This window comes from Sceloporus occidentalis, unplaced genomic scaffold (assembly GCF_023333645.1).
Source record: "Sceloporus occidentalis isolate IW3139 unplaced genomic scaffold, rSceOcc1.0.p SCAF_5, whole genome shotgun sequence".
Taxonomy (NCBI): Eukaryota; Metazoa; Chordata; class Lepidosauria; order Squamata; family Phrynosomatidae; genus Sceloporus; species Sceloporus occidentalis.
The window spans coordinates 106,730,561-106,750,613 of NW_028316985.1; the positions used below are offsets into that span (position 1 = coordinate 106,730,561).

At 41.8% G+C, this 20,053-nt stretch overlaps 1 protein-coding gene across 2 annotated transcripts in view; it reads left to right on the top strand.

Annotated features, from left to right (window-relative positions):
* Window positions 1–8,467: 8,467 nt before the first annotated feature.
* Window positions 8,468–20,053, top strand: part of DMTF1 (cyclin D binding myb like transcription factor 1) — a 38,907-nt gene continuing 27,321 nt past the window's right edge. For both annotated transcript variants that reach the window (XM_089525022.1, XM_089525023.1), the window contains exons 1-2: window positions 8,468–8,545; window positions 19,400–19,516. In XM_089525022.1, the coding sequence (XP_089381148.1) occupies window positions 19,408–19,516 (109 nt within the window). In that variant the 5' untranslated portion in view covers window positions 8,468–8,545; window positions 19,400–19,407. The remainder of the gene's footprint in view (window positions 8,546–19,399; window positions 19,517–20,053) is intronic.

The following is a 20,053-nucleotide window of genomic DNA, read 5'->3' on the forward strand; positions in this document are numbered from 1 at the left end:
GCCAGATTCTGCATGAATTGTAGCTGCCCAGGTATTGTCCACCACTACTGATCTTCTCAGCCAGACACCCATGGTCAGCTTCCAAAGCTACCCTTTGGAGAGACCATTGTGTGAAAAATGAATACTATCCAATACTCAGTCTACCAATATATTAGTACGCTGATGTTGCAAGGATGCAAATTTAGCCAACCCATGGAGCAAGAGAAGGCTTCGTTGTTTTCCTTCTAGTCATATTTCTACTTAAAATCTCCCGTCCTTGTTATTTTCCTAGGGTTTGTGTGCACACAGATAAATATTTAAACATAAAATAGTCCATTTGATTATAAAACTGCAGAAAGAATTCAGTATCTTCAAATTCTTTATTTGGAACTCTGTTTTTAAAGAACAAGGAAATAACAACAACATCTTGTATGATTAATCATCCCCTTTATTTTACATGTGTGCATAACCCAGATGACTTCAGATGTGCAGCAGACATTGGAGAATCTGTAGCAAACAAGTTTGGAAAACTACTTTTTAATTCCTACTCATCAGCAGCTTTGTTTGAGAAGCCTTTAATTAGATTGTGTTTCCTTTAGAAAGCCTGTTCCATTTAAATTCCTTTTCTGCCTGTCAATCCTGACCGTATGTAAACCATTTCCCCCAATGAACACAGATTTAAAGAAGATTCCAGTGGGTCTTTTTAGAGCCACATCAGGTAAATAAAAGTGAATTTCCTTAATATACAAGTCAACTGGCTGCTAGAAACAAACTTAGCAAACTTTTAAAATTAATAATCACTGACTTCAGTGGATAAAACTATCTGATGCAATCTAACACTTTAGATTACCTAAGGCATTTCTTTTTTTATGAAAAGGCATTCAAACTCTCACTGGTTAGCCCAAGGTAGTCAATACAGAAACTGGCAGGTAATGCTTAAAACTGAATCATCCAGGATTCAGACACACAACCACTCTGTTTTAGGAAAGTTGTGGCAAAGAAGTCAAGCAGTACAAAGGAATATTACAGATCCACAAGATCTTCCACCTTTTAAAAAAATTACATCCAGGTGATTTGTCACAAGTGCAAATCATGCTTTGATAGATACAGCTCAAGCTTGTTGTGCTTGTTGTGGATGACAAATCAAATGTGACTTGTTTATCTCTTTCCTTCCTTCTCTCTTTCTCTGTCTCTCACACACATACACATATATATCAGCCTGGAACAAAAATAAACCCAAGAATATCTGGCTAATATCTGGTATTGGGCGAGAGGCAGGGTGACCAGATGTGCTCCTTTTCCAGGATGTGTCCTCAATTTTGAGCATGACTAAGAAGCATGAATTTACCTTTATATGAATATTTTTAGCTTTTATTTTGTAATGTCCTACATTTTGTGGATCCTTGCCCTCCTTTGTGGTTATGACATTTGGTCACCCTGGGGAGGGGGGATATGTAGGGCATGTCCAAGATTTTTGCTGACTGAAGCAAAGGCCAAAATGGTGCCGCCAATTCATATTCCTTGCACACTGAAATGTAAGGTAGCTGAATCATACTTCAACCTGATCTAGACCTGTGAAAATGTAGCTTTATCCTCCAAAGGCTCCTCACTGTCAATTCTTAGCTCTCACCATCTGCTGTCTGAGGCAGGGTGAAGGAGGGAAGCAGATCGGGGTCTAGGACGCAGGGGATGATGGGATCAGCGGCAGGGTGAAGGAAGGGAGCAGATTGGGGTCTAGGAGGATGCAGGGGATGATGGGATCGGTGGCAGGTTGGCAGAGAGGAGGAGATGGCATGAAGGAGGAGGAGGGGAATGATGGAGCAGGACGCAGGGGGCCAAAGGGGGTGACATTGGAGTGGTTTCCCACACCAGATCGATTCAAAGTGCAATCGAAGTGAGCTTGGAAGCGAATTCTGTGGTCACTTTTTTTCCCATTTTTACCAAAATGAGGGGTCTCTTTGAAATCACTGCGGAAGCACCTCGCAAGGAGCTCCATAGAAAGGAATGGCATCTGATAACACATTCACTTTACAAGGTGAATGTGCATCGTTGGGAGCGCAGTCACGTTGGAACTGAGCTGGAAAATCTCCAAAAAGCTCCGTGTGATACACTCTAATTATTTTTTGGTTGATTCCTGCCATCTAGATTGACAGTGCCACGTGTAGGGAAGATGAATTGAATATATGGAGAGCACTGTGTAGTAATATTATTAGAAAAGGGATGAGTAGATATGTTTTTGGATGAGAACTCCTTAATCCCTCATCATTGGTTATGCTAGCTAGGGCTGACGACAGGTTAATGAAAAAAATAATCTGACCTTTTCAACCTCCTGCTGTCAAAAAAAACCCTTGACAAAGATGGTGGCAATGCAAGATTGTTTATTTTTTAAAAAAATCTCTTAAGAAGCAAGCAGCAAGGAAAAAAAACTTAAAATATTCACCATGTGGTCTTCTGCATTTAAATGTTAATCTTGATTTATCTCAAGGAGCACACTTGTAATGGCAGAAAGGAGAAAAAATGAGGTCAAAGTAATGTGGAAAAGATAGGCTGTCACTCCTCTGAATCGTGTTATTTAACCTTGCTGCCCTTTTCTGCCACCCTGCCACTCACCCTGCCATGAAACTGATAATCTGTGCATCCTATTTAGTCTTTCCTCACTTTGTGTTGCAGATTCAGGCTGTACTTCAATCATGCCCTTTGTAACACCACACAAATCTTTTCGAGATAGCAGTCCTAACGTCCTTGCATGGCTCCTTAACTTCTCCACTGTGCCTCTGACTACAAGAGGAATCCTCAGAGATCTGAAAACAATAAGATGGCATTCATGAGAAGCATAAGTCAAACTTGCTCCAGCTTTCACTTAGTTTTCTGATGAATTGGTCTCTAGTAAATGAAATCTTATATCATAATAAATGTATGGATCTTTATGAGATCACATAACTTTTTTTAACCGAGTACCTGTTGATCATGTAACTTAACCCGCACCCATTGCTGGGGTGTGTAATGAATCAATGTGTGCACAGACAAGGCGTCACTGCTAGAAATTTTGGCTAATGCTACTTGTGTTCACATCTCACTTTGACACTTCATTTCTCTTCAGAGATTATCACACCAGGGCCAATAACACAACAACAGTGTGCCCACGCAATGCACGGATGCATTTTATATGGCTTCCACATAAGGAGAGGACCCACTGTATATATCATGTATATGCCACCTTTCTCCCAAAAGGGACCCAAGGTGGGTCACAGATTTTAAAAAACCATTACAATAAAATTTAAAACAGTTAAAATCACCTGAAACAATATAAAATTACATTAAAAATATAATGAAACCCTAAGGCAAACCTAATCTCTACTCAAAGACATAGCTGTGTTAGTCTGGAAAATCAGTATGCAAAGAGATCTTGCTGCACCTTTGAGACTACCTGAAAGAGGGAAGTCTATAGCATGAGGTTTTGTCGACTTGGGCCTACTTATATAGTAGTCTATGTGTAAGAACGTCCACAGAAATGCAAAACTTTGCGGGTGTGGAGATGAGGTGACAGATTCAATTTAACAATGGTTGTTGAGGGACAAGGCAAAGCTTTTGTCTACAGTCAAGATTAGTAGATAACCATATGAATGAGTATTGGGTTGTAGTGCGGGACCCAAAAAGAAGGTGTGAGGAGTATGAAGCTGGGAGGAGAGTGTTAGCTACTGTTCAACTTGAACAGAGACAACGGTTTCCTGGCACACTACATACATTACAACACAAGCTAACTCTTCAGCCTTATGGGAACTCTTTCAGCTTGTTCATCATATTAACTTTTTGGCTCCCACACTACAACCCAATACTCATTCATAGAGTTATCTACTAACCTTGGCTTTAGGCAACATCCTTACCTTGTCCCCCAATGGCCATAATTACAATTGAACCTGTTTTTGAGGTTCAATTTTGAGAGCGTAACTTATGAAATTATGTATGGTAGGAGTGACTAACTTTGCTTTGAAGCCTTTGAAAAATCATTTTTATGTATCATTAGCCCCATTGATTCAAATAAGCATGTCAGTCCTTTTATTAAGTTCTTGCTTTTGTTTCCATATTATACGCCCACAATATAAACCTATTATTATTATTAGTGTTTATTAATATAGCGCTGTACGTTTTGCACAGCACTTTACAGAGTTATCAAAATAATATAAAACCTGCCAAAGGCTTATAGTCTAAAATCACAAAATACAAAAATAGTAAATAAACAATTTACCCAATTAAAATAACTAGAGACAATAAAACAATAAATAAAGAATAAACAAAAACTTAACATAAAGTTTATTAGAATGAAAGCCTGTTACAATTCTAGAGCAGTGATTTAAAACTTTTCTATCTTTATACGCTGGCTTGTCATCAAAGGAGCCCCTGTATCTGACACAAAACCCTAAATGTTGCAAAGGACCCTTGGCACAATGAAGGTACAATGCAAGCTTAGGACACATAAGTTGTTTTCCAGCCCTGAAGGTACACATGAACTGAAATGGCACCTGTGACTGTTGCTCTGCATTATAATGAACCATCAGTAACACTAGGCAAGTTTGTTTTGCCAGAAAAACATGGCCACCTCTGTTGATCTTCTCACTGATGGCCCTTGATAGTCACAGGTTGGGAACCTATGGAGAACAATGGCTTTCTCCTTTAAGGAACACTTTCCACAAAACTGCTGAACAATGTCAGACATTGAATTTCATCAGGGCAGAGCAAGGCACAAACATGAACAACAGAGACATCTGGCGGCTGTAAAGAACCAAACAGGAAATACTGCTAAAAATGTATTGAAATATCAATGGTTCAAATACTGTAGTCATATGGAAGGGTTGCAGTTGTATGCATACTTTTAATTATTATTATTGCGATCCAATAACATCTGGAAGCCACATGTTCTCTCAGCACTTTTAATGTGGGCTGGATCTCATAATCCAAGTAGTGTGAAAGAAAATGGTACAAATATTTGTCTGTTTCTGACCACAAAACAATTAAAACTGAAAATTCGACAAATATAAATTATTAAATCCAGCACTTCAGAAAACAGCCATGCACATGTTGTTGTTGTTCTGTGCTATAGAAAACCACTGGCTAGCCTTGGACAAGTCACACTCTCTCAGCCTCAGATGAAGACACCCAGGCAAACACCCTCTGAACAAATATTTCCATGAAGACCCTGTGATGGGTTTGCCTAGTTAGAAACAACTTGAACACAAACAACAACAACAACAACAACAAATAGACTGTGTATGACAGCCAAACAACATTTACCATGGAAAATATGCAAATACGCAGGAAGGGGAGATAGGGCCTGTGCAGACCGGCCATTAAGGCCAGCCTGGGGGCAGAGTCAGGGCATGGCATTTACACGACACACACCCCAACTCCACTCCCATGGCAGTGTGATGCTGCGTGCTGCACCACATGGCACGTGACATCACAGCGTTCCTCTGGCGCTGCATTTAGATGATGCAGCGCCAAAGGAGGTCTGTAAAGCCACATGAGCTCTGTAAAGCTGTAACAGATCTAAGTCATTTAGCAACAGTAAGAGCACAGAGGATCCGATCACATTGCCCATAATATAATTCAAAATAGCATCTGGGTCTTCAAATGTCCAAGCTTTTTTTTTAAGATGGCAGTATCTTACGGGGCCTAAATGCCCTAAAAGCACCAGATACCTTTTGATTTGGAAGCTAAGCAGTCAGCCCTGGTTAATACTTGGGTAGGAGTCCACCAATGACTACCAGGTGCTGTAGGCTATGTTTTACTTGCCTGAAAACACACACACACACACACAGTGAAACCTGTAGGGATGCTGTAATTGTAAGCCAACAGGCAACTAGAAGGCACCTACATACACAGTATCTAAAGCAGCGGTTCTCAACCTGTGAGTTGCAACCCCTTTGGGGGTCGAACAACCCTTTCACAGGGGTTGCCTAATACCATCAGAAAACACATATTTCTGATGGTAGCAAGTAAAATAAAATTTATGGTTGGGGGTCACCACAACATGAGGGACTGTATTAAAGGGTTGCGGCATTAGGAAGGTTGAGAACCAGTGATCTAAAGGGATAACTTCCTTCCTTTTGCTATGCAACCATAACACATCCTAGCTACTTTCACAGTTGTGGTATAAAGTTATGGTATAGTTATAATAGGCTTTCTACTAAACCCTGCTTTGGGGCTCTGCTGGCATATCCTCTGGCAAAACTTGTCCTTAGATCAAATGGTGCCGGTGCAGGCAAAAGTGGCTTGCACTGAGAACAGGCTGGATGGGAGACAGGGGCAGAAACATGGAGGAATACTGCCAGGGTCACAGTTTTCTCTATTTCAGGAGTTCAAGCAAAGAGGAGGAGGAGATAAAGAATCCTGGGAAGATCAGAAAGAGCAGAAGGGGCAAAAGCAAGGAATGGTGAGGGGTGATTTTAATGCAGTTCATCAGAAACATATGGTCAAATACATAATAAAATGCAGTATATGTAATAGAGCTGTAACCATCTGAAAGGAACTTATATTAGTGTTTTTAGCTTTTATTTGGTAATGGCCGACATTTTTATTGAACGTCCTACACTTGGCATTGCCTTATCCCCCTTTGTGCTTATGACATCCAGTCACCCTGGTGGCAATGTCTAAAAATAATGGTCTATAGCCATTATATTATATATTATAATTATATTAATGTTTTTAGCTTTTATTTGGTTATGGCCGACATTTTTATGGTTATGACATTTGGTCACCCTGGTTGCGATGTCTAAAAATAATGGTTTAAATCCATATATCAATTTATATTTTGCGTGTGTGTGTATACACAGATATGTATATATACACATATGAGAGCCAACGAGGCTCAGTGGTTTCTGTGCTGGAGTAAGACTCTGGAGATCAGGGTTCAGTTCCCAGATCAGCCATGGAAACCCACTGGGTGGCCTTGGGCAAGTCACACCCTCTCAGCCCCAGAGGAAGGCAATGAGAAACCTCCTGAACAAATCTTGCCAAGGTAACCCCATGAGGGAAAACCCCATAAGGGTTGCCTTAGGGTCGCCCTAAGTCCAGAAGGACTTGAAGGCATACAATACAATGTGTGTATACATATAGATTTGTGTATGTATGTATATAGAAGTGCGTGTGTATTTATATAGATACATGTGTATGTATGTACATAGATATAATGTGTGTGTTTGTGTATATATATATAGATATGTGTGTGTGTATATAGATATGTGTGTAGATGTGTGTGTATAAATGTATGTATATAGATATGTGTATGTGTATATATATATATAGATAGATATGTGTATGTATGTATATAAATGTGTGTGTATGTATGTATATAGATATGTGTGTATGTATATATATACATGTGTATGTATGTATATGTGTGTGTGTGTATGTGTAGAGATATGTTCGTATGTATGTATGTAGATATGTGTGTATATGTACAGATGTGTGTGTCTGTATAGATACAATGTGTATGTATGTATATAGATTTGTATGTATATGTGCGTATGTATATAATGTGTGTGTAGAGATGTTTGTATGTATGTATGTAGATATAATGTGTGTATGTATAGATGTGTGTGTCTGTATAGATATAATGTGTATGTATGTATATAGATGTGTTTGTATGTATATGTGTGTATGTATATAATTGTGTAGATATGTTTGTATGTATGTATGTAGATATAATGTGTGTATAGATGTGTGTCTGTATAGATATAAGGTGTATGTATGTATATAGATGTGTTTGTATGTATGTGTGTGTGTATATAATGTGTAGAGATATGTTCGTATGTATGTGGATATAATGTGTGTATATGTATAGATGTGTGTCTGTATAGATATGTTTGTATGTATATAGATGTGTTTGTATGTATATGCGTGTATGTATATAATGTGTGTAGAGATATGTTCATATGTATATATGTAGATATAATGTGTGTATGTATAGATGTGTGTGTCTGTATAGATATAATGTGTATGTATGTATATAGATATGTGTATATGAGGGTGTGTGTGTGTGTATATATATATATATATATATACACACACACACACACATTCAAACACACATATAGATAGATAGATATATATATATATATAGAGAGAGAGAGATCCATCTCTCACTTCCACACAATAATCGAACTAAAGCCCAGCATTCTTGTATATGATGGGACAGCGCCGCCATTTTGAAAGAGCCACCCAGCCAGCCTGCCCCCTTCTTCCCGAAGCCGGGCGAGCGTCGAGAGAGACAGGCAGATCAGCCAATCAGAACGGGAGTGAGCCGCGACCTATTTCACGCTCCGCGCGGGCCCCCCGCTCGCGCGCGACTTTTGTGGCGCCGCCACCCTCGAAGCGGAAGCCGTAAGAGCGCGGCCTTCCGGGCTGCCTCCCTCCCTCCCTCCCTCCCTGTGTCCCCGCCCCCTTCCTCGGCCGTGTCACTGCTGCTGCTGCTGCTGCTGCTCCTGCGGCGGCGGCGGCGGGCGCCTTCCATCCTGGTACTTCGGAGCTTCCATCCTGGTTTCTCAAGTGCCCGGACCCAAAACAGGAAGTAAGCCAGGCGCGCGGCGGCGGCGGCGGCGGCGGCGGTTGCCTTGGCCGCGGTCGGGCCTAGGAAGGGAGCAGCAGCAGGAGGAGGAGGAGGAGGAGGAGGAGGCCCGGGAGGCGGGCGGAGGGAGGCAGGGAAGGGGCCGCGGGGCCTGCTCCTGTCCCCCTTCCCTCCCTCCCTCCCTCAGCCCTGGCCCTGGCCCTGGCTCTGCGAACAAGATGCCGGCCATGACTCTGACCTCTCTCTTCCCTCTTCTCCATAGAGAATCATTGGGGAGTGTTTCTTCATAGGAAACCATTGGAGAATGCTTTGCCCATAGGGAATCATGGGAGAATGCACGTATGTCTAGAGATACGTGTGTATCTATATGGAGAGATATAATGTGTGTGTAAAGACACATATACATATCTAGAGAGAGAGATCCACACAAGGAACAAACTCAAGCACAGCATTCTTGTACATCATTGCAAAGCATTGGGGAACCCTTGTTGTGGGCAAGCATTTCCCAGTGATTCTCTATGGGCAACTGTGGTTTCTCTATGGGCAGCTACTGCCATTTGGTTTAGTTCCTCATGGCAAAAACCCTCCTGAAGAAACTTGCCAAACCCCCCCCCCCAAAAAAAAACCCCACTATAGCGTCACTTTAGGGGCGCCATAAGTCAACATGATAATCATAACAACACCGGCAACTTTTGTTTCTTTCCTGCCTCTCCTCGAGGCGAGGTACAAGGCATTCAAATACAAGACACGATTAGAGACGCACGAGTCCACAGTTTAAAGTACGACACTTTAAAAGCATTAAGGTGCGCTCGAAAGAGTACATATAGAATTTAAAAGTGATGATTTAAAGTTAGAAGAGTAGGGAAAGGTGCCAGCCCCCATGGAGAGACGGAGAGGCGGTGCGCTAACACCGGACGGTGTAGGGAAGTGTGTTGGGATAGGCAATAGGCAAAGAGAAGGACGATGTGTGATGCGCATTTCTGCCCCATACATGGGTGCCTTTTGTGCCTTCAAGTTGTTTCTGACTCATGGAGAGCTTAAGGTTAAGGCGAACGTATCATAGGGTTCACTTGGCAACATTTGTTCAGACAAGGTTGGCATATAAGCCGCCCATTATCCCTCCTCCCTCTTCTTTCCTGTTGTGTCCCTACAGGTGTTTTTTGCCTTTCTGTTTTATACAATGCCACATTAGACATGCTCCTCCCTCTCTCCACATTTCAGGTTGTTCTGGTGTCTCCTTCCATCCCTTTTCACACCTGTGTCCATGAAGTATTAAGTACCACCGCCAGTTCTTTGCTCTCTCTCTTTCTTTCTCTTTCCCCCGATGTACTGTGCAACGCTATTAGGATGCAACACAGCACTCCTCTCTACCCCAGAAGTGCCACCACTCTTTACAACCTGCTCTCACAGGCCAGGATCCTACTGCCCTTTTAGTCTAGTGCAAGTATATGCCAGCAAAGTTAGGCTGGGTCCTACAGTAGCACAGCCACGTTTGTAACAAGGGCCACAGCCTTGAGCTCACCTATTGTACAATGAGAATTTAGCTTCCCACCCACCAAACCAAAAGTCACAGAGTGTGGTCTGTGTGTGTCTTTGTGAAACGGTTGGCTACACTAGGAACTGTATGTGCCCAGCTTTTTTTGCTCTAGCATAGTGTCCCAGAAGACATAAGCTGCAAACTCTTTGTTTCTTCATTTTATCTCATCTCTGCACTAAACAGCTGATCTCGCAATCTGCATCCACTCCCAGGAACATGGATGCTTCAGCTTTCCATGCCTCCATCACATTTAATTCTCTGACTGGATTTCTAAATTAATGCTGTCTTGCCAACCTTGATGTGAAATTTTCCTTCCCCTCTCTGCCACTAATAGCCTGAGATTGCTTTCCCATTCTCCCAAAACATCTGCATCCCTTTCATGCTCCCCCTCTCCCTGTTCAAAGTCCAGGGGTACTACAATGGTTGACATTGCAGCACGAGTTTTTGAAGCCAACTTATCCATGTTTTAATCATTATTCGTGTTTTAGTCCTGGTGAAACATTGCTGACATTCTGGGTGGAGTAAGCACTCCCTCTGAAATACTAGCTGTCTGGGTGTGTTGCTGGAGCTGGCTTTACTCCAGGTTGTGGTTGTGGCCAAAAAGCGCTTTTGTATAGTTTAGATTGATGTGCAAGCTAAAGAAGTGTTGCTGTGAAGAGAACTCACTATCGCACATGCTTTTGTCACATCCAGGTTGGACTATATAAGACTACCTTTGAAGGTAACTGCAGACTGCTGCTATCTACCTCTTGACAGGGCCTTTTTGATTGAACATTACTTCAGTTTTGTTTCATTTGCCCTGATTCCCAGTCTGTTCCTAAACCCAGTTCCAAGTTTTTTAAATCACTTTAAGGACCTAAAATGTTTAGTCCTGGTGTTTTTAAAGGACAGCTTGTTCCCTTATGACACTGTCCATCTTTTAAGGTGGCGGTGCAGGCAAGAAGGGGGCAGATTTTGCATCTCTTTGCTTTGTGTGCTGGGTGTTATGCAGGATAGAATTGGTAGCACTTAAAGTGTGTTACTTCCTCATCTTGGAGACGATGGATGGAATCCTGTATGGGAGTTGCATCTTCATAAGTGGACTTATGTTGGTAGGAATTAGAATTGCAAAGGTGTGCAACATCCTTATTCAGTAGAGGGCTGTTGTTGCATATCTATATAGCAGAGCTGGCAAAAGGACTGATGAACAATGGGATCCTAATGCACTTCAGTCACTTGCTGGTATTCTGTTGCTCATCTTCACAATTCACTAACAGGGTTTCTTAGCACTTCTGCTACATAATTAAGCGTACAGAAATGTACATTTGAATGAAAGGCCATATAGGATTCCAGTGCTCATCTTTCTTGACTTGAAAGTCTTTTTTTCTTGACTTCTATACAGTGTGGTCAATTTTGTCTCAGTTGGGTTTTAATGTTTATCATCATCATCATCATCTCATTTCATATATGTTCTTCCTCTTCCCTCAGGATTGGGACTGAAGTCAGTTTATAAATTAAAGCAGATTTTAAAAATAGCTTAAACATAAGAAAGATGCCCGTTAAAACCATATTAAACTATCAATAACATAAAATAAAAAAATCTTCTGAATTCAATTGTGTTGACACTGGCTGTTGTTTTTATTGTTGCTCTCTTTATGATGTTTGTATTTTGTAATAAATTTGTTCATTTTGGAACCTGTCTTCTGGCTGAAAAGCAACAAAGATTGAGGTCTCAGAATTCAGCACTCTACAATAAACAGTTTCCTTCTCATTGCCATTGGAAGTACACAGTGGACAACTTCCTTCATCCTCTGGAGAAACGTTCTCCAAATTGGAAACCACCAGACTTGCTGGATTATGACTCCCATTACATATAGCCAGGGTATCCATTGGCCATTCTGGACTGGGATAAAGCGTGGCAGTCATCACATCTGAAAGACACTAGGCTGGGTAGGGCCACTTCAGAGCCCCAAAGCCTGTTGTGTATCTTAGAAATTATACATTTCTTCATGTTTATTTTTGTATATTGTATATTCACAGCTATAGTGAGCTGTTGCTCTCACATTTAATACACTGTACCTCAAAAATGAAAAACATTTTAATATATAGTACTTTCTTCCAAATTAGCCATTTCCCTTTCTACTACCTTAGAATAAATCTCTCAAAAAACCCCAAATGCTTCATGGTCAACTTGCAAAATATACCAATCAGCATTAATGGCAGAGACTTGTGGAACCTTGAAAACTTAATTTTGGTATGGCCGCTATAAAAGATCTAGAAAAGTTGCTAAGGAGTAAAGATATACAACTAAACACTAAAGTTAGAATCGAACAAGCCATTGTATTCCCCATCAACTTGTACAGATGTGAGAGTTGGATAGTGAAGAAAGTGGATAAGAAGAAAACTCATTTGAGATGTGGTGTTGGAGAAGAGTGCTGAGAATACCATGGACGGCCAAAAAGACAGACAAATGGGTCTCTGAACAAATCAAGCCTGAACTCTCCTTGGAAGCCAAGATGATCAAACTGAGGCTGTCGAATTTCAGCCACATCATGAGAAGGCATGTCTCATTAGAAAAGACAATGATACTAGGAAAGGTAGAGGGCAGAAGAAAGAGAAGAAGTCTATGCACTAGATGGATAGACTCGATCAGAGAGGTCATGGGTATGAATTTGCAGGACCAGAGCAAAGCAGTTGGAGGATGGGGGTCTTGGAGATGTCTCATTCACAGAGTCAGCGTGAGCCAGAGTTGACTTGAGGGCAGCTATTCTTGGGCCAGATCCCATTTAGAGAGATGGAAGCTCACACGGGTTTGTGAGAAAGTCAATTATGAATCTTTTTCCTATGTTACAGCAAAATAAAGATGTTTATAATTATAGTGAGCAATAAATCACTGAAAAATTGAAGGCTTAACAGTTTTCTGTCCTGTAGGCAGGCTTTAATTACTAAGACTCAAGCAATTCAAAGGATTTTCAAGAGACGATGAAGAATTTCATCATTGCCAGCCCTAAATAGTGGGAAGACAGAACTGGTAAAACCTGCATGGAGGACACCTGTTCATATAACATTGAAAACCTTTGCTGAATGGTACAGACATCTGACTGAAACATTAAATAATAATATTAACCATCGGGAACGAAGTTGATAGTATTAAGTATTGTGAGGAACATGTATTTTAGTTCCATTTAGTAATGGAACAGTATGTCTGTAGAATTAAATAGCTCTTATAGAAAGTCAACTTAATTCTAAAAAGTTGTTATTTTCTACTGACTAATGTACTGTTTTTATGTGTAATATGCTGACCAGCAAACACTTTCCTCCTGTGTTTATTTAACTGTAAATAGCCATACTATGATAAAATAGTACAGTGCGCCTGTGCCATGCATGAACACACTTTACACAGCTTCCAGCATACGCAGAAGCCACAAGGGGAGAACAGTGGCGCGTGCACTCGCCATGCCTCCACATGCACACACCCCATTATTTCCTATGGGGCTCGAGCATAGGCGGATTTTCCCTTATGCAGGGGGATCCATGTGTAAGGAGAGGGGCCCAGTGTAGCTCCACCATTTTATATTGCTTTGCACAAGATGCTTTGGGAATAAAATATATAAATAAGGTAGACATGAATAATGTACCCATGTAAAAGTGAACATTGTACAGTCAGCCCTCCTTATACATGGTTTTTTAATACATGGATTCAAGCATCCACGGCTTGAAAGTATTCAAAAAAAGTATGAATTCTTGAAAGCAAACCTTAATTTTCCATTTTATATAAGGGACACCATTTTGCTCTGCCATTGTATTTAATGGGACTTGAGCATCCATGGATTTTGTTATTCATGGGAGATCCTGAACCAAACCCCAGTGGATAACAAGGTCCCACAGTAATAAAAAAACTTTTATTAACAAAATAGTTGAGTTTTAAAAATAAAAAATGGTTGTTGCAGAATTTCATTTAATGCCATCTGTATTTAAATTTGTGATATTCCTGTATGTTAAGGCCCTGATAATAAATACATATAACTGTAATGACAGCTGGATTAGCTCAAGGCTACTACACGGGGTGGAGATTTCTGAATAAGCTTTGCAGACGCTACAGAGAGATTTCTGGATCATAACCTTGATCCATGCAAGTAGCTGACTATTTTAGAAACAGTAAGAGAATTTCATAACTTTCAGCACAGAGAGAACCCTTCAGATCATGGCACCCTAGAAAGCTGCTGAGTTGGTGTTGAATGACAACTTGAGAAACATGAATGATGCCTACTGGATAATGTTTGACAGAAATTCTCCTTAAATAGAACTGTAAATGGTAGATATGTATGACAGCAGCAGTTCCCACTATGTTCTTGGATAGTGGGCACATATCCAGTGGGAAACTGTCACAAGTGCTGTCACTACATGGCAGTGGGGAACAGAGAAGTGACTGTTTGCATAACAGTTACTATGACTAGTCCCAAAACACCCGTTTACAGAGAGAAACTGCCTGGGCTGTAAGACCTTTAATAAGAACCATATTAAGATCAGAGCTGCGCCCCAGAACCACTTAGTTTGAATTCAGTTTCTGCTCCAGATGACAACCGACTTCACAAAATGGTGAGCTAAAGGTCACCTTATTCCATCAAAGTTATTTCCCCCATTTAATAGGAAGATCATCTCCAAATGTTGCACTTAAGAGCTCCATATCCTTTCATTCTCTATCATATCCCTAATTCCTGTTTTTCTTAAAATAAACACCTCCCACTACCCAGCCTTAATGCTCTTTCTCCAGTTGCCATGAAGTCCTCTCTTTCTTCCTGATCCCTTGGTCTCCACAGCCATTCTCCAAAGCTTACCAGGCAGCATTTGCTCCCTTTTTCTTAGAGAATCATAGAATCCTAGAGTTGGAAGAGACCACAAGGGCCATCCAGTCCAACCCCCCTGCCATGCAGAAACTCTCAATCAAAGCATACCCGATAGATGGTCATCCAGCCTCTGTTTAAAGACTTCCAAGGAGGGAGGAAGTTTTAGTGGGCAGCCTAACACAATGTACTGCAATGCAAGCACCTGTATAACTGCCACCAAAAATGAAGAAGAACAGTATACTATAGTGGTGGCCAAAGGAAAGGACTGTGGATATATTGCACAGCACCCAATTAATGTAAATTCTGTAGGAATAATATCATGTATTCTAAGTCTGTAGGCTCTAGGTTAGCGTGATGTTGAACTAGTTTTGAACTAGGATTATGAGAGTCAAGGGTTTGAATCCCAACTGAGTCATGGAAACCCCTTGAGCAATTCGCACCCTGTCAGCCTGAAAACGGTGCAGTGGGAAGCAACCTCTGAATATATCCCACCAACAAAACCCCAGGAGACGGCTGAAGATGCCAACCACAGATGCTGGCAAAACTTCAGGAATAAACATGGCCACATAGCCCGAAAAACCGTACGAGAGGATTGCCAAAAGTTGGAGTTGACTTTTGATGACACCTAGCAACAAACAACAAGAAGTCTGGTAGTAATGTGAGGCATACTGAGGCAACTACCTCAGGGTATAGGTGTTGGAGATAGTGACAGTAGCTTCCCAGGCATACCCCACTGTTGCAAAGCAAAGATAAGTGTGATATTACCTGTCCTATGCCCTCTAAATTAGCCTATTTCCTTCACCCTATCCTCCTGGAGCTGATGAAAGATTCAACTGCCAGTCATCTCTACACATAGTATGAGAGGGATCTTATGCCTTGCCTCAGGCACCACCATAACTTGGACTAGCCAGATAAGAAAAATGCCTCTGCTTTCACTGACATAAGCTAGTCAGCTTTGCAGAAATCTGGCAAGAGTAGTCTCTGTGCATTTGAGCACGAAAGCACTGCAGAAGTTGTCTGTCCATAAATAATTATAGATGCCTAGGTGAATCAACTTTTTAAAAGGATTGCTAACTTTTGTAGATGTATTTGTGTAAGTGACTAGCCTACACCTAGCAATAATATAATAGCTTTGGTGGCAAAAAAAGTAAGCCTGGCCTTTGAGATAGCATAGCCTAAGAGACAGTGGCAAGTGAAGACCTCCTGTCAGTCTAAGTCTCCCTTTGAAACATCTTAGGCAGCTGCAGAGTCACAGCAGCAGTTGCCATGCAGCAGTTGTGAGGCTGGTAATACTTCAGTCTTTGTGTTTTGTGACATGCTCTGTGTGTGTTTTTTGGCAGTCCCATTTACTTTCCTCAGTGAGCTCTGCACTGCTAATGTGTTGTCAAGTTGATACTGAAGACTGGAGTTCAGGTATCCCAAACATTCAGTTCTGTTCCATAAGTGTGGGGTAATGGTACTTGCGCTTTCTCCTTTTCCACTCATGCTGGGTTCTATCTTGATTACCACTGTGGAGTACTTCTTTGTGCCACCGCTGAGGAAGGTGCTGCATCTGCTGGCTTGGCATGGGGCTTTTTCAGGGACTTGGACAACACAAAGATGATGCACCTGCCCAGCCATCTTTTCTTTGTGAGATGTTTTGTCAGTGTGGAAGTGCTGATAGAGTATTCCAGTCTTATTTATTGCCATTCCACTGGTGTCTGCAGCAATTATACATGGTTTTTAAGGGGAAGTGGGAAGTCCCTCAAAGTCTTGCAGAAGCAGAAAGGTCTTCCCCTGTCTACTAAAGGGGGGAGCTAATCTAACCTCTCTAGGAAGGGGTTCCATAGACCCTTAAAGGCCCTCTCCTGTGTTCCCACCAGATAAAGACTTTTGTTTCAGCAGACCCTTGAAGGCTTACTGCTGGGCTGGTGGCATGGGGAGGGGGGAGAAGGCCTTTCACATTCTGTGTGTTTTATATTTGGTATCCTTTTTAATGAATATGCTTTTTAATTCTTTTAATTTCATTGATGATTTAGTTATATTTTTAGCCGTTGTAAAAAGAACAAAACCAAAAATTGACAATATCTGTTATAAATTTTGTAAGTCGACTTGAGTCTCAGACTGAGAAAAGTGGAATATAATAACTATTGTATGCGCGGTATAAATAATCTAAATAATAATAATAATAATAATAATAATAATAAAGTATATATTATTCCTGGTGATCTGAGGGAATGGAAGCTGGTTCTTCTTTTATGTCAAAAATGTACCTCTTTGTGCTTGATGCTGTGTGTTCCATTTCCCCCCTAAATCCATGTCACCTACATATCTTCATTCCCATTTTTGTTTGGTCAAAGTACAGATTGATTGATTGATTGATTGATTGAAATTTTATTTCTATACCGCCGTTCCCACGATCACGGCGGTTTACAGGCAATACAAATGCAATACAATACAGATTAAAAGAAAACAACTTCACAATGAAAAACACACCAAATAAAACCAGCGTAACTATACATCATTAAAATCCACATAGAATCAATTAAAAATTACTAATCAAGCTAAAAAATCCAATACAATACAACACACAGTACATAGGGGAAAAGCAGTCAGGACATGTGAGGGAAGGCTTGACAGAATAAATGAGTCTTCAGGTTCTTCTTGAACGACTCCAGGGAGGGGGCTAAGCGGAGCTCCTCAGGGAGAGCGTTCCAAGATTGCGGGGCTGCCACAGAGAATGCCCTTTGCGCCGTTAGTACAAATTTTGTCTTGGGAACGCTCAAAAGATTTTTCCCCCTGACCTGAGTGTGCGGGGCGGATTGTATGGGGAGACGCGGTCCTCCAAGTACTCTGGGCCCAAGCCATTTAGGGCTTTATAGGTAACAACCAACACCTTGTATTGGGCCCGGAAGCGAATTGGCAGCCAATGCAGATCTTTCAGTATCGGTGTTATGTGGCTGGCCCTGAAACTACCAGTGACCAGCCTAGCGGCCATATTTTGAACCAACTGCAGCTTCCGAGCTTTATACAAGGGTTGCCCCATGTAGAGCGCATTACAGAAATCGAGTCGAGAGGTTACCAGTGCATGCACCACTGTTTCAAGGTCCCCCCGGTCAAGGTAGGGACGCAGCTGGCGTATCAGCCGAAGCTGATAACAAGTGCTCCTAACTGTCGCATCCACCTGAGGGGTCAGGTGAAGCGACGAGTCAAGGAGCACCCCCAAACTGCGAACTGAGTCCTTTACGGGGAGCGTGACCCCGTTCAGGACAGGTGGACAAACCTCCTTCCCAGGACCAGGAGAACCTATCACAAGCACTTCCGTTTTCTCTGGATTCAGGCTGAGTCTGTTTTCCCTCATCCAGCCCATTACCGACTCCAGACAGGCATTGAGCGGAGAGATGCCATCCCTAGTCACTGCATCAGTCGGAGACACAGAGTAGATTATTTGGGTGTCATCAGCGTACTGATAACACCGCTCCCCGTGTCTCCGGATGATCTCTCCCAGTGGCTTCATGTAAATGTTGAATAGCATAGGGGACAAGATCGCTCCCTGAGGGACCCCAGATGTAAGGGCCCTCTTATCGGAGCGACAGTCCCCCAGCTCCACCATCTGGAATCTACCCGAGAGGTAGGAACGGAACCACTGCAGAGCAGTGCCCCCGATACCCAACTCCCCCAGGCGATCCAGAAGGATACCATGGTCGATGGTATCAAAGGCCGCGGAGATGTCCAAGAGCACTAACAGGGACACGCTACCCATGCCCAGACGGAGATCATCGACTAAGGCGACCATGGCAGTCTCAACCCCATAGCCCGCCTGGAAGCCGGTTTGAAATGGGTCCAGATAATCCGTATCCTCCAAGACCCTCTGCAGCTGGGAGGCAACCGCCCTCTCGATCACCTTCCCTAAGAATGGCAGCAGTGACACAGGCCGATAATTGTTTCGAATTAGGGGGTCAAGGGAGGGCTTCTTTAATAAAGGTTTTACAATGGCTGTTTTTAAATTCGATGGAAAAATGCCCTCCCTGAATGATGTATTAATGATGCGACACAGCATTCCTGTTGTCGCCATTCCCCCTTGAACTGCCAGCCATGAAGGACAGGGATCGAGAGAGCAGGTCGTTTTCCTAACGCTGCCGAGGATCCTGTCTACATCCTCGGTACTAACAGACTCAAACTGATCCAGTATAACTGAGATGATTAATTCTGTGTGATGTGGTTATGCACATTGATATTCCCAATGTTCCCAATCTTTCATATTCCCAATTTTCTGCTATAACTTACTGTAAGGCAAATTTGAGGTCTTTATCTGTATCTGTAATCTAGGTCTCTGCACTGCCTATAAAAATCTGGTTTTATTTAGCAGTCACATTTTTGGGACACAGTATGTTAACACTACAAAAGGTCAGCTTGACACCTTGATAGCATATAGGATACGTGCTCAGAAGAAATTTGGTCAGAATGTTGGAATAGCAACTTTAAGTAACTAATCTATTATTTGTTCTCATTTAGAGTTGAGTATGAGCACAGCTGAAGAAGAGTCTGACACAGTGACAGTAGAAACCGTGAATTCTGTGACTTTGACCCAAGATACTGAAGGGAACCTTATTCTTCACTGCCCTCAGGATGGTATAGAGAACTTATTTGACTGTATGCTTTCTCTGTGTTATTTCAAATTACAGTTAATCAGCAAACTAAACTGGATGAGATTTTCGTTGGATATTTTGATGCTGCAATTTGGAGAACAGTCTTTTATTGTAGAATAGTGCAATTTTTACTTAGTCTAGTTGCTCTAGAACTGACTTTCAGGCTGCCCTGAGGAACGTCAGAGTTCCTTGGAAGTTTGGAACAGGGAGAGCTTTCTCGGTAAGAAAACTTAATGGTAATTATTTTTGAAATATAGGAAGCTGCCCTGATCCAGAGGTCAGGTTTTTTTTCCTCCATCTGGTCCAGCAATGGATATCTTAGCTGATATTTAAGACTGAAATCTTCCCCAGGTGGTACTGTCTTCACTGAATGATCCTAGCTCTTCAAGCAGGCTTCTTCATCAAGTTTTCCTGCAGTTGTGTTGGACTACAATGCACATTTGATGGCATGTTGGAAAGGTTTCACCCAATCCTTTTAACTGAAGTTAGCATAAAAACATATTGTCAGGAATCAAACATG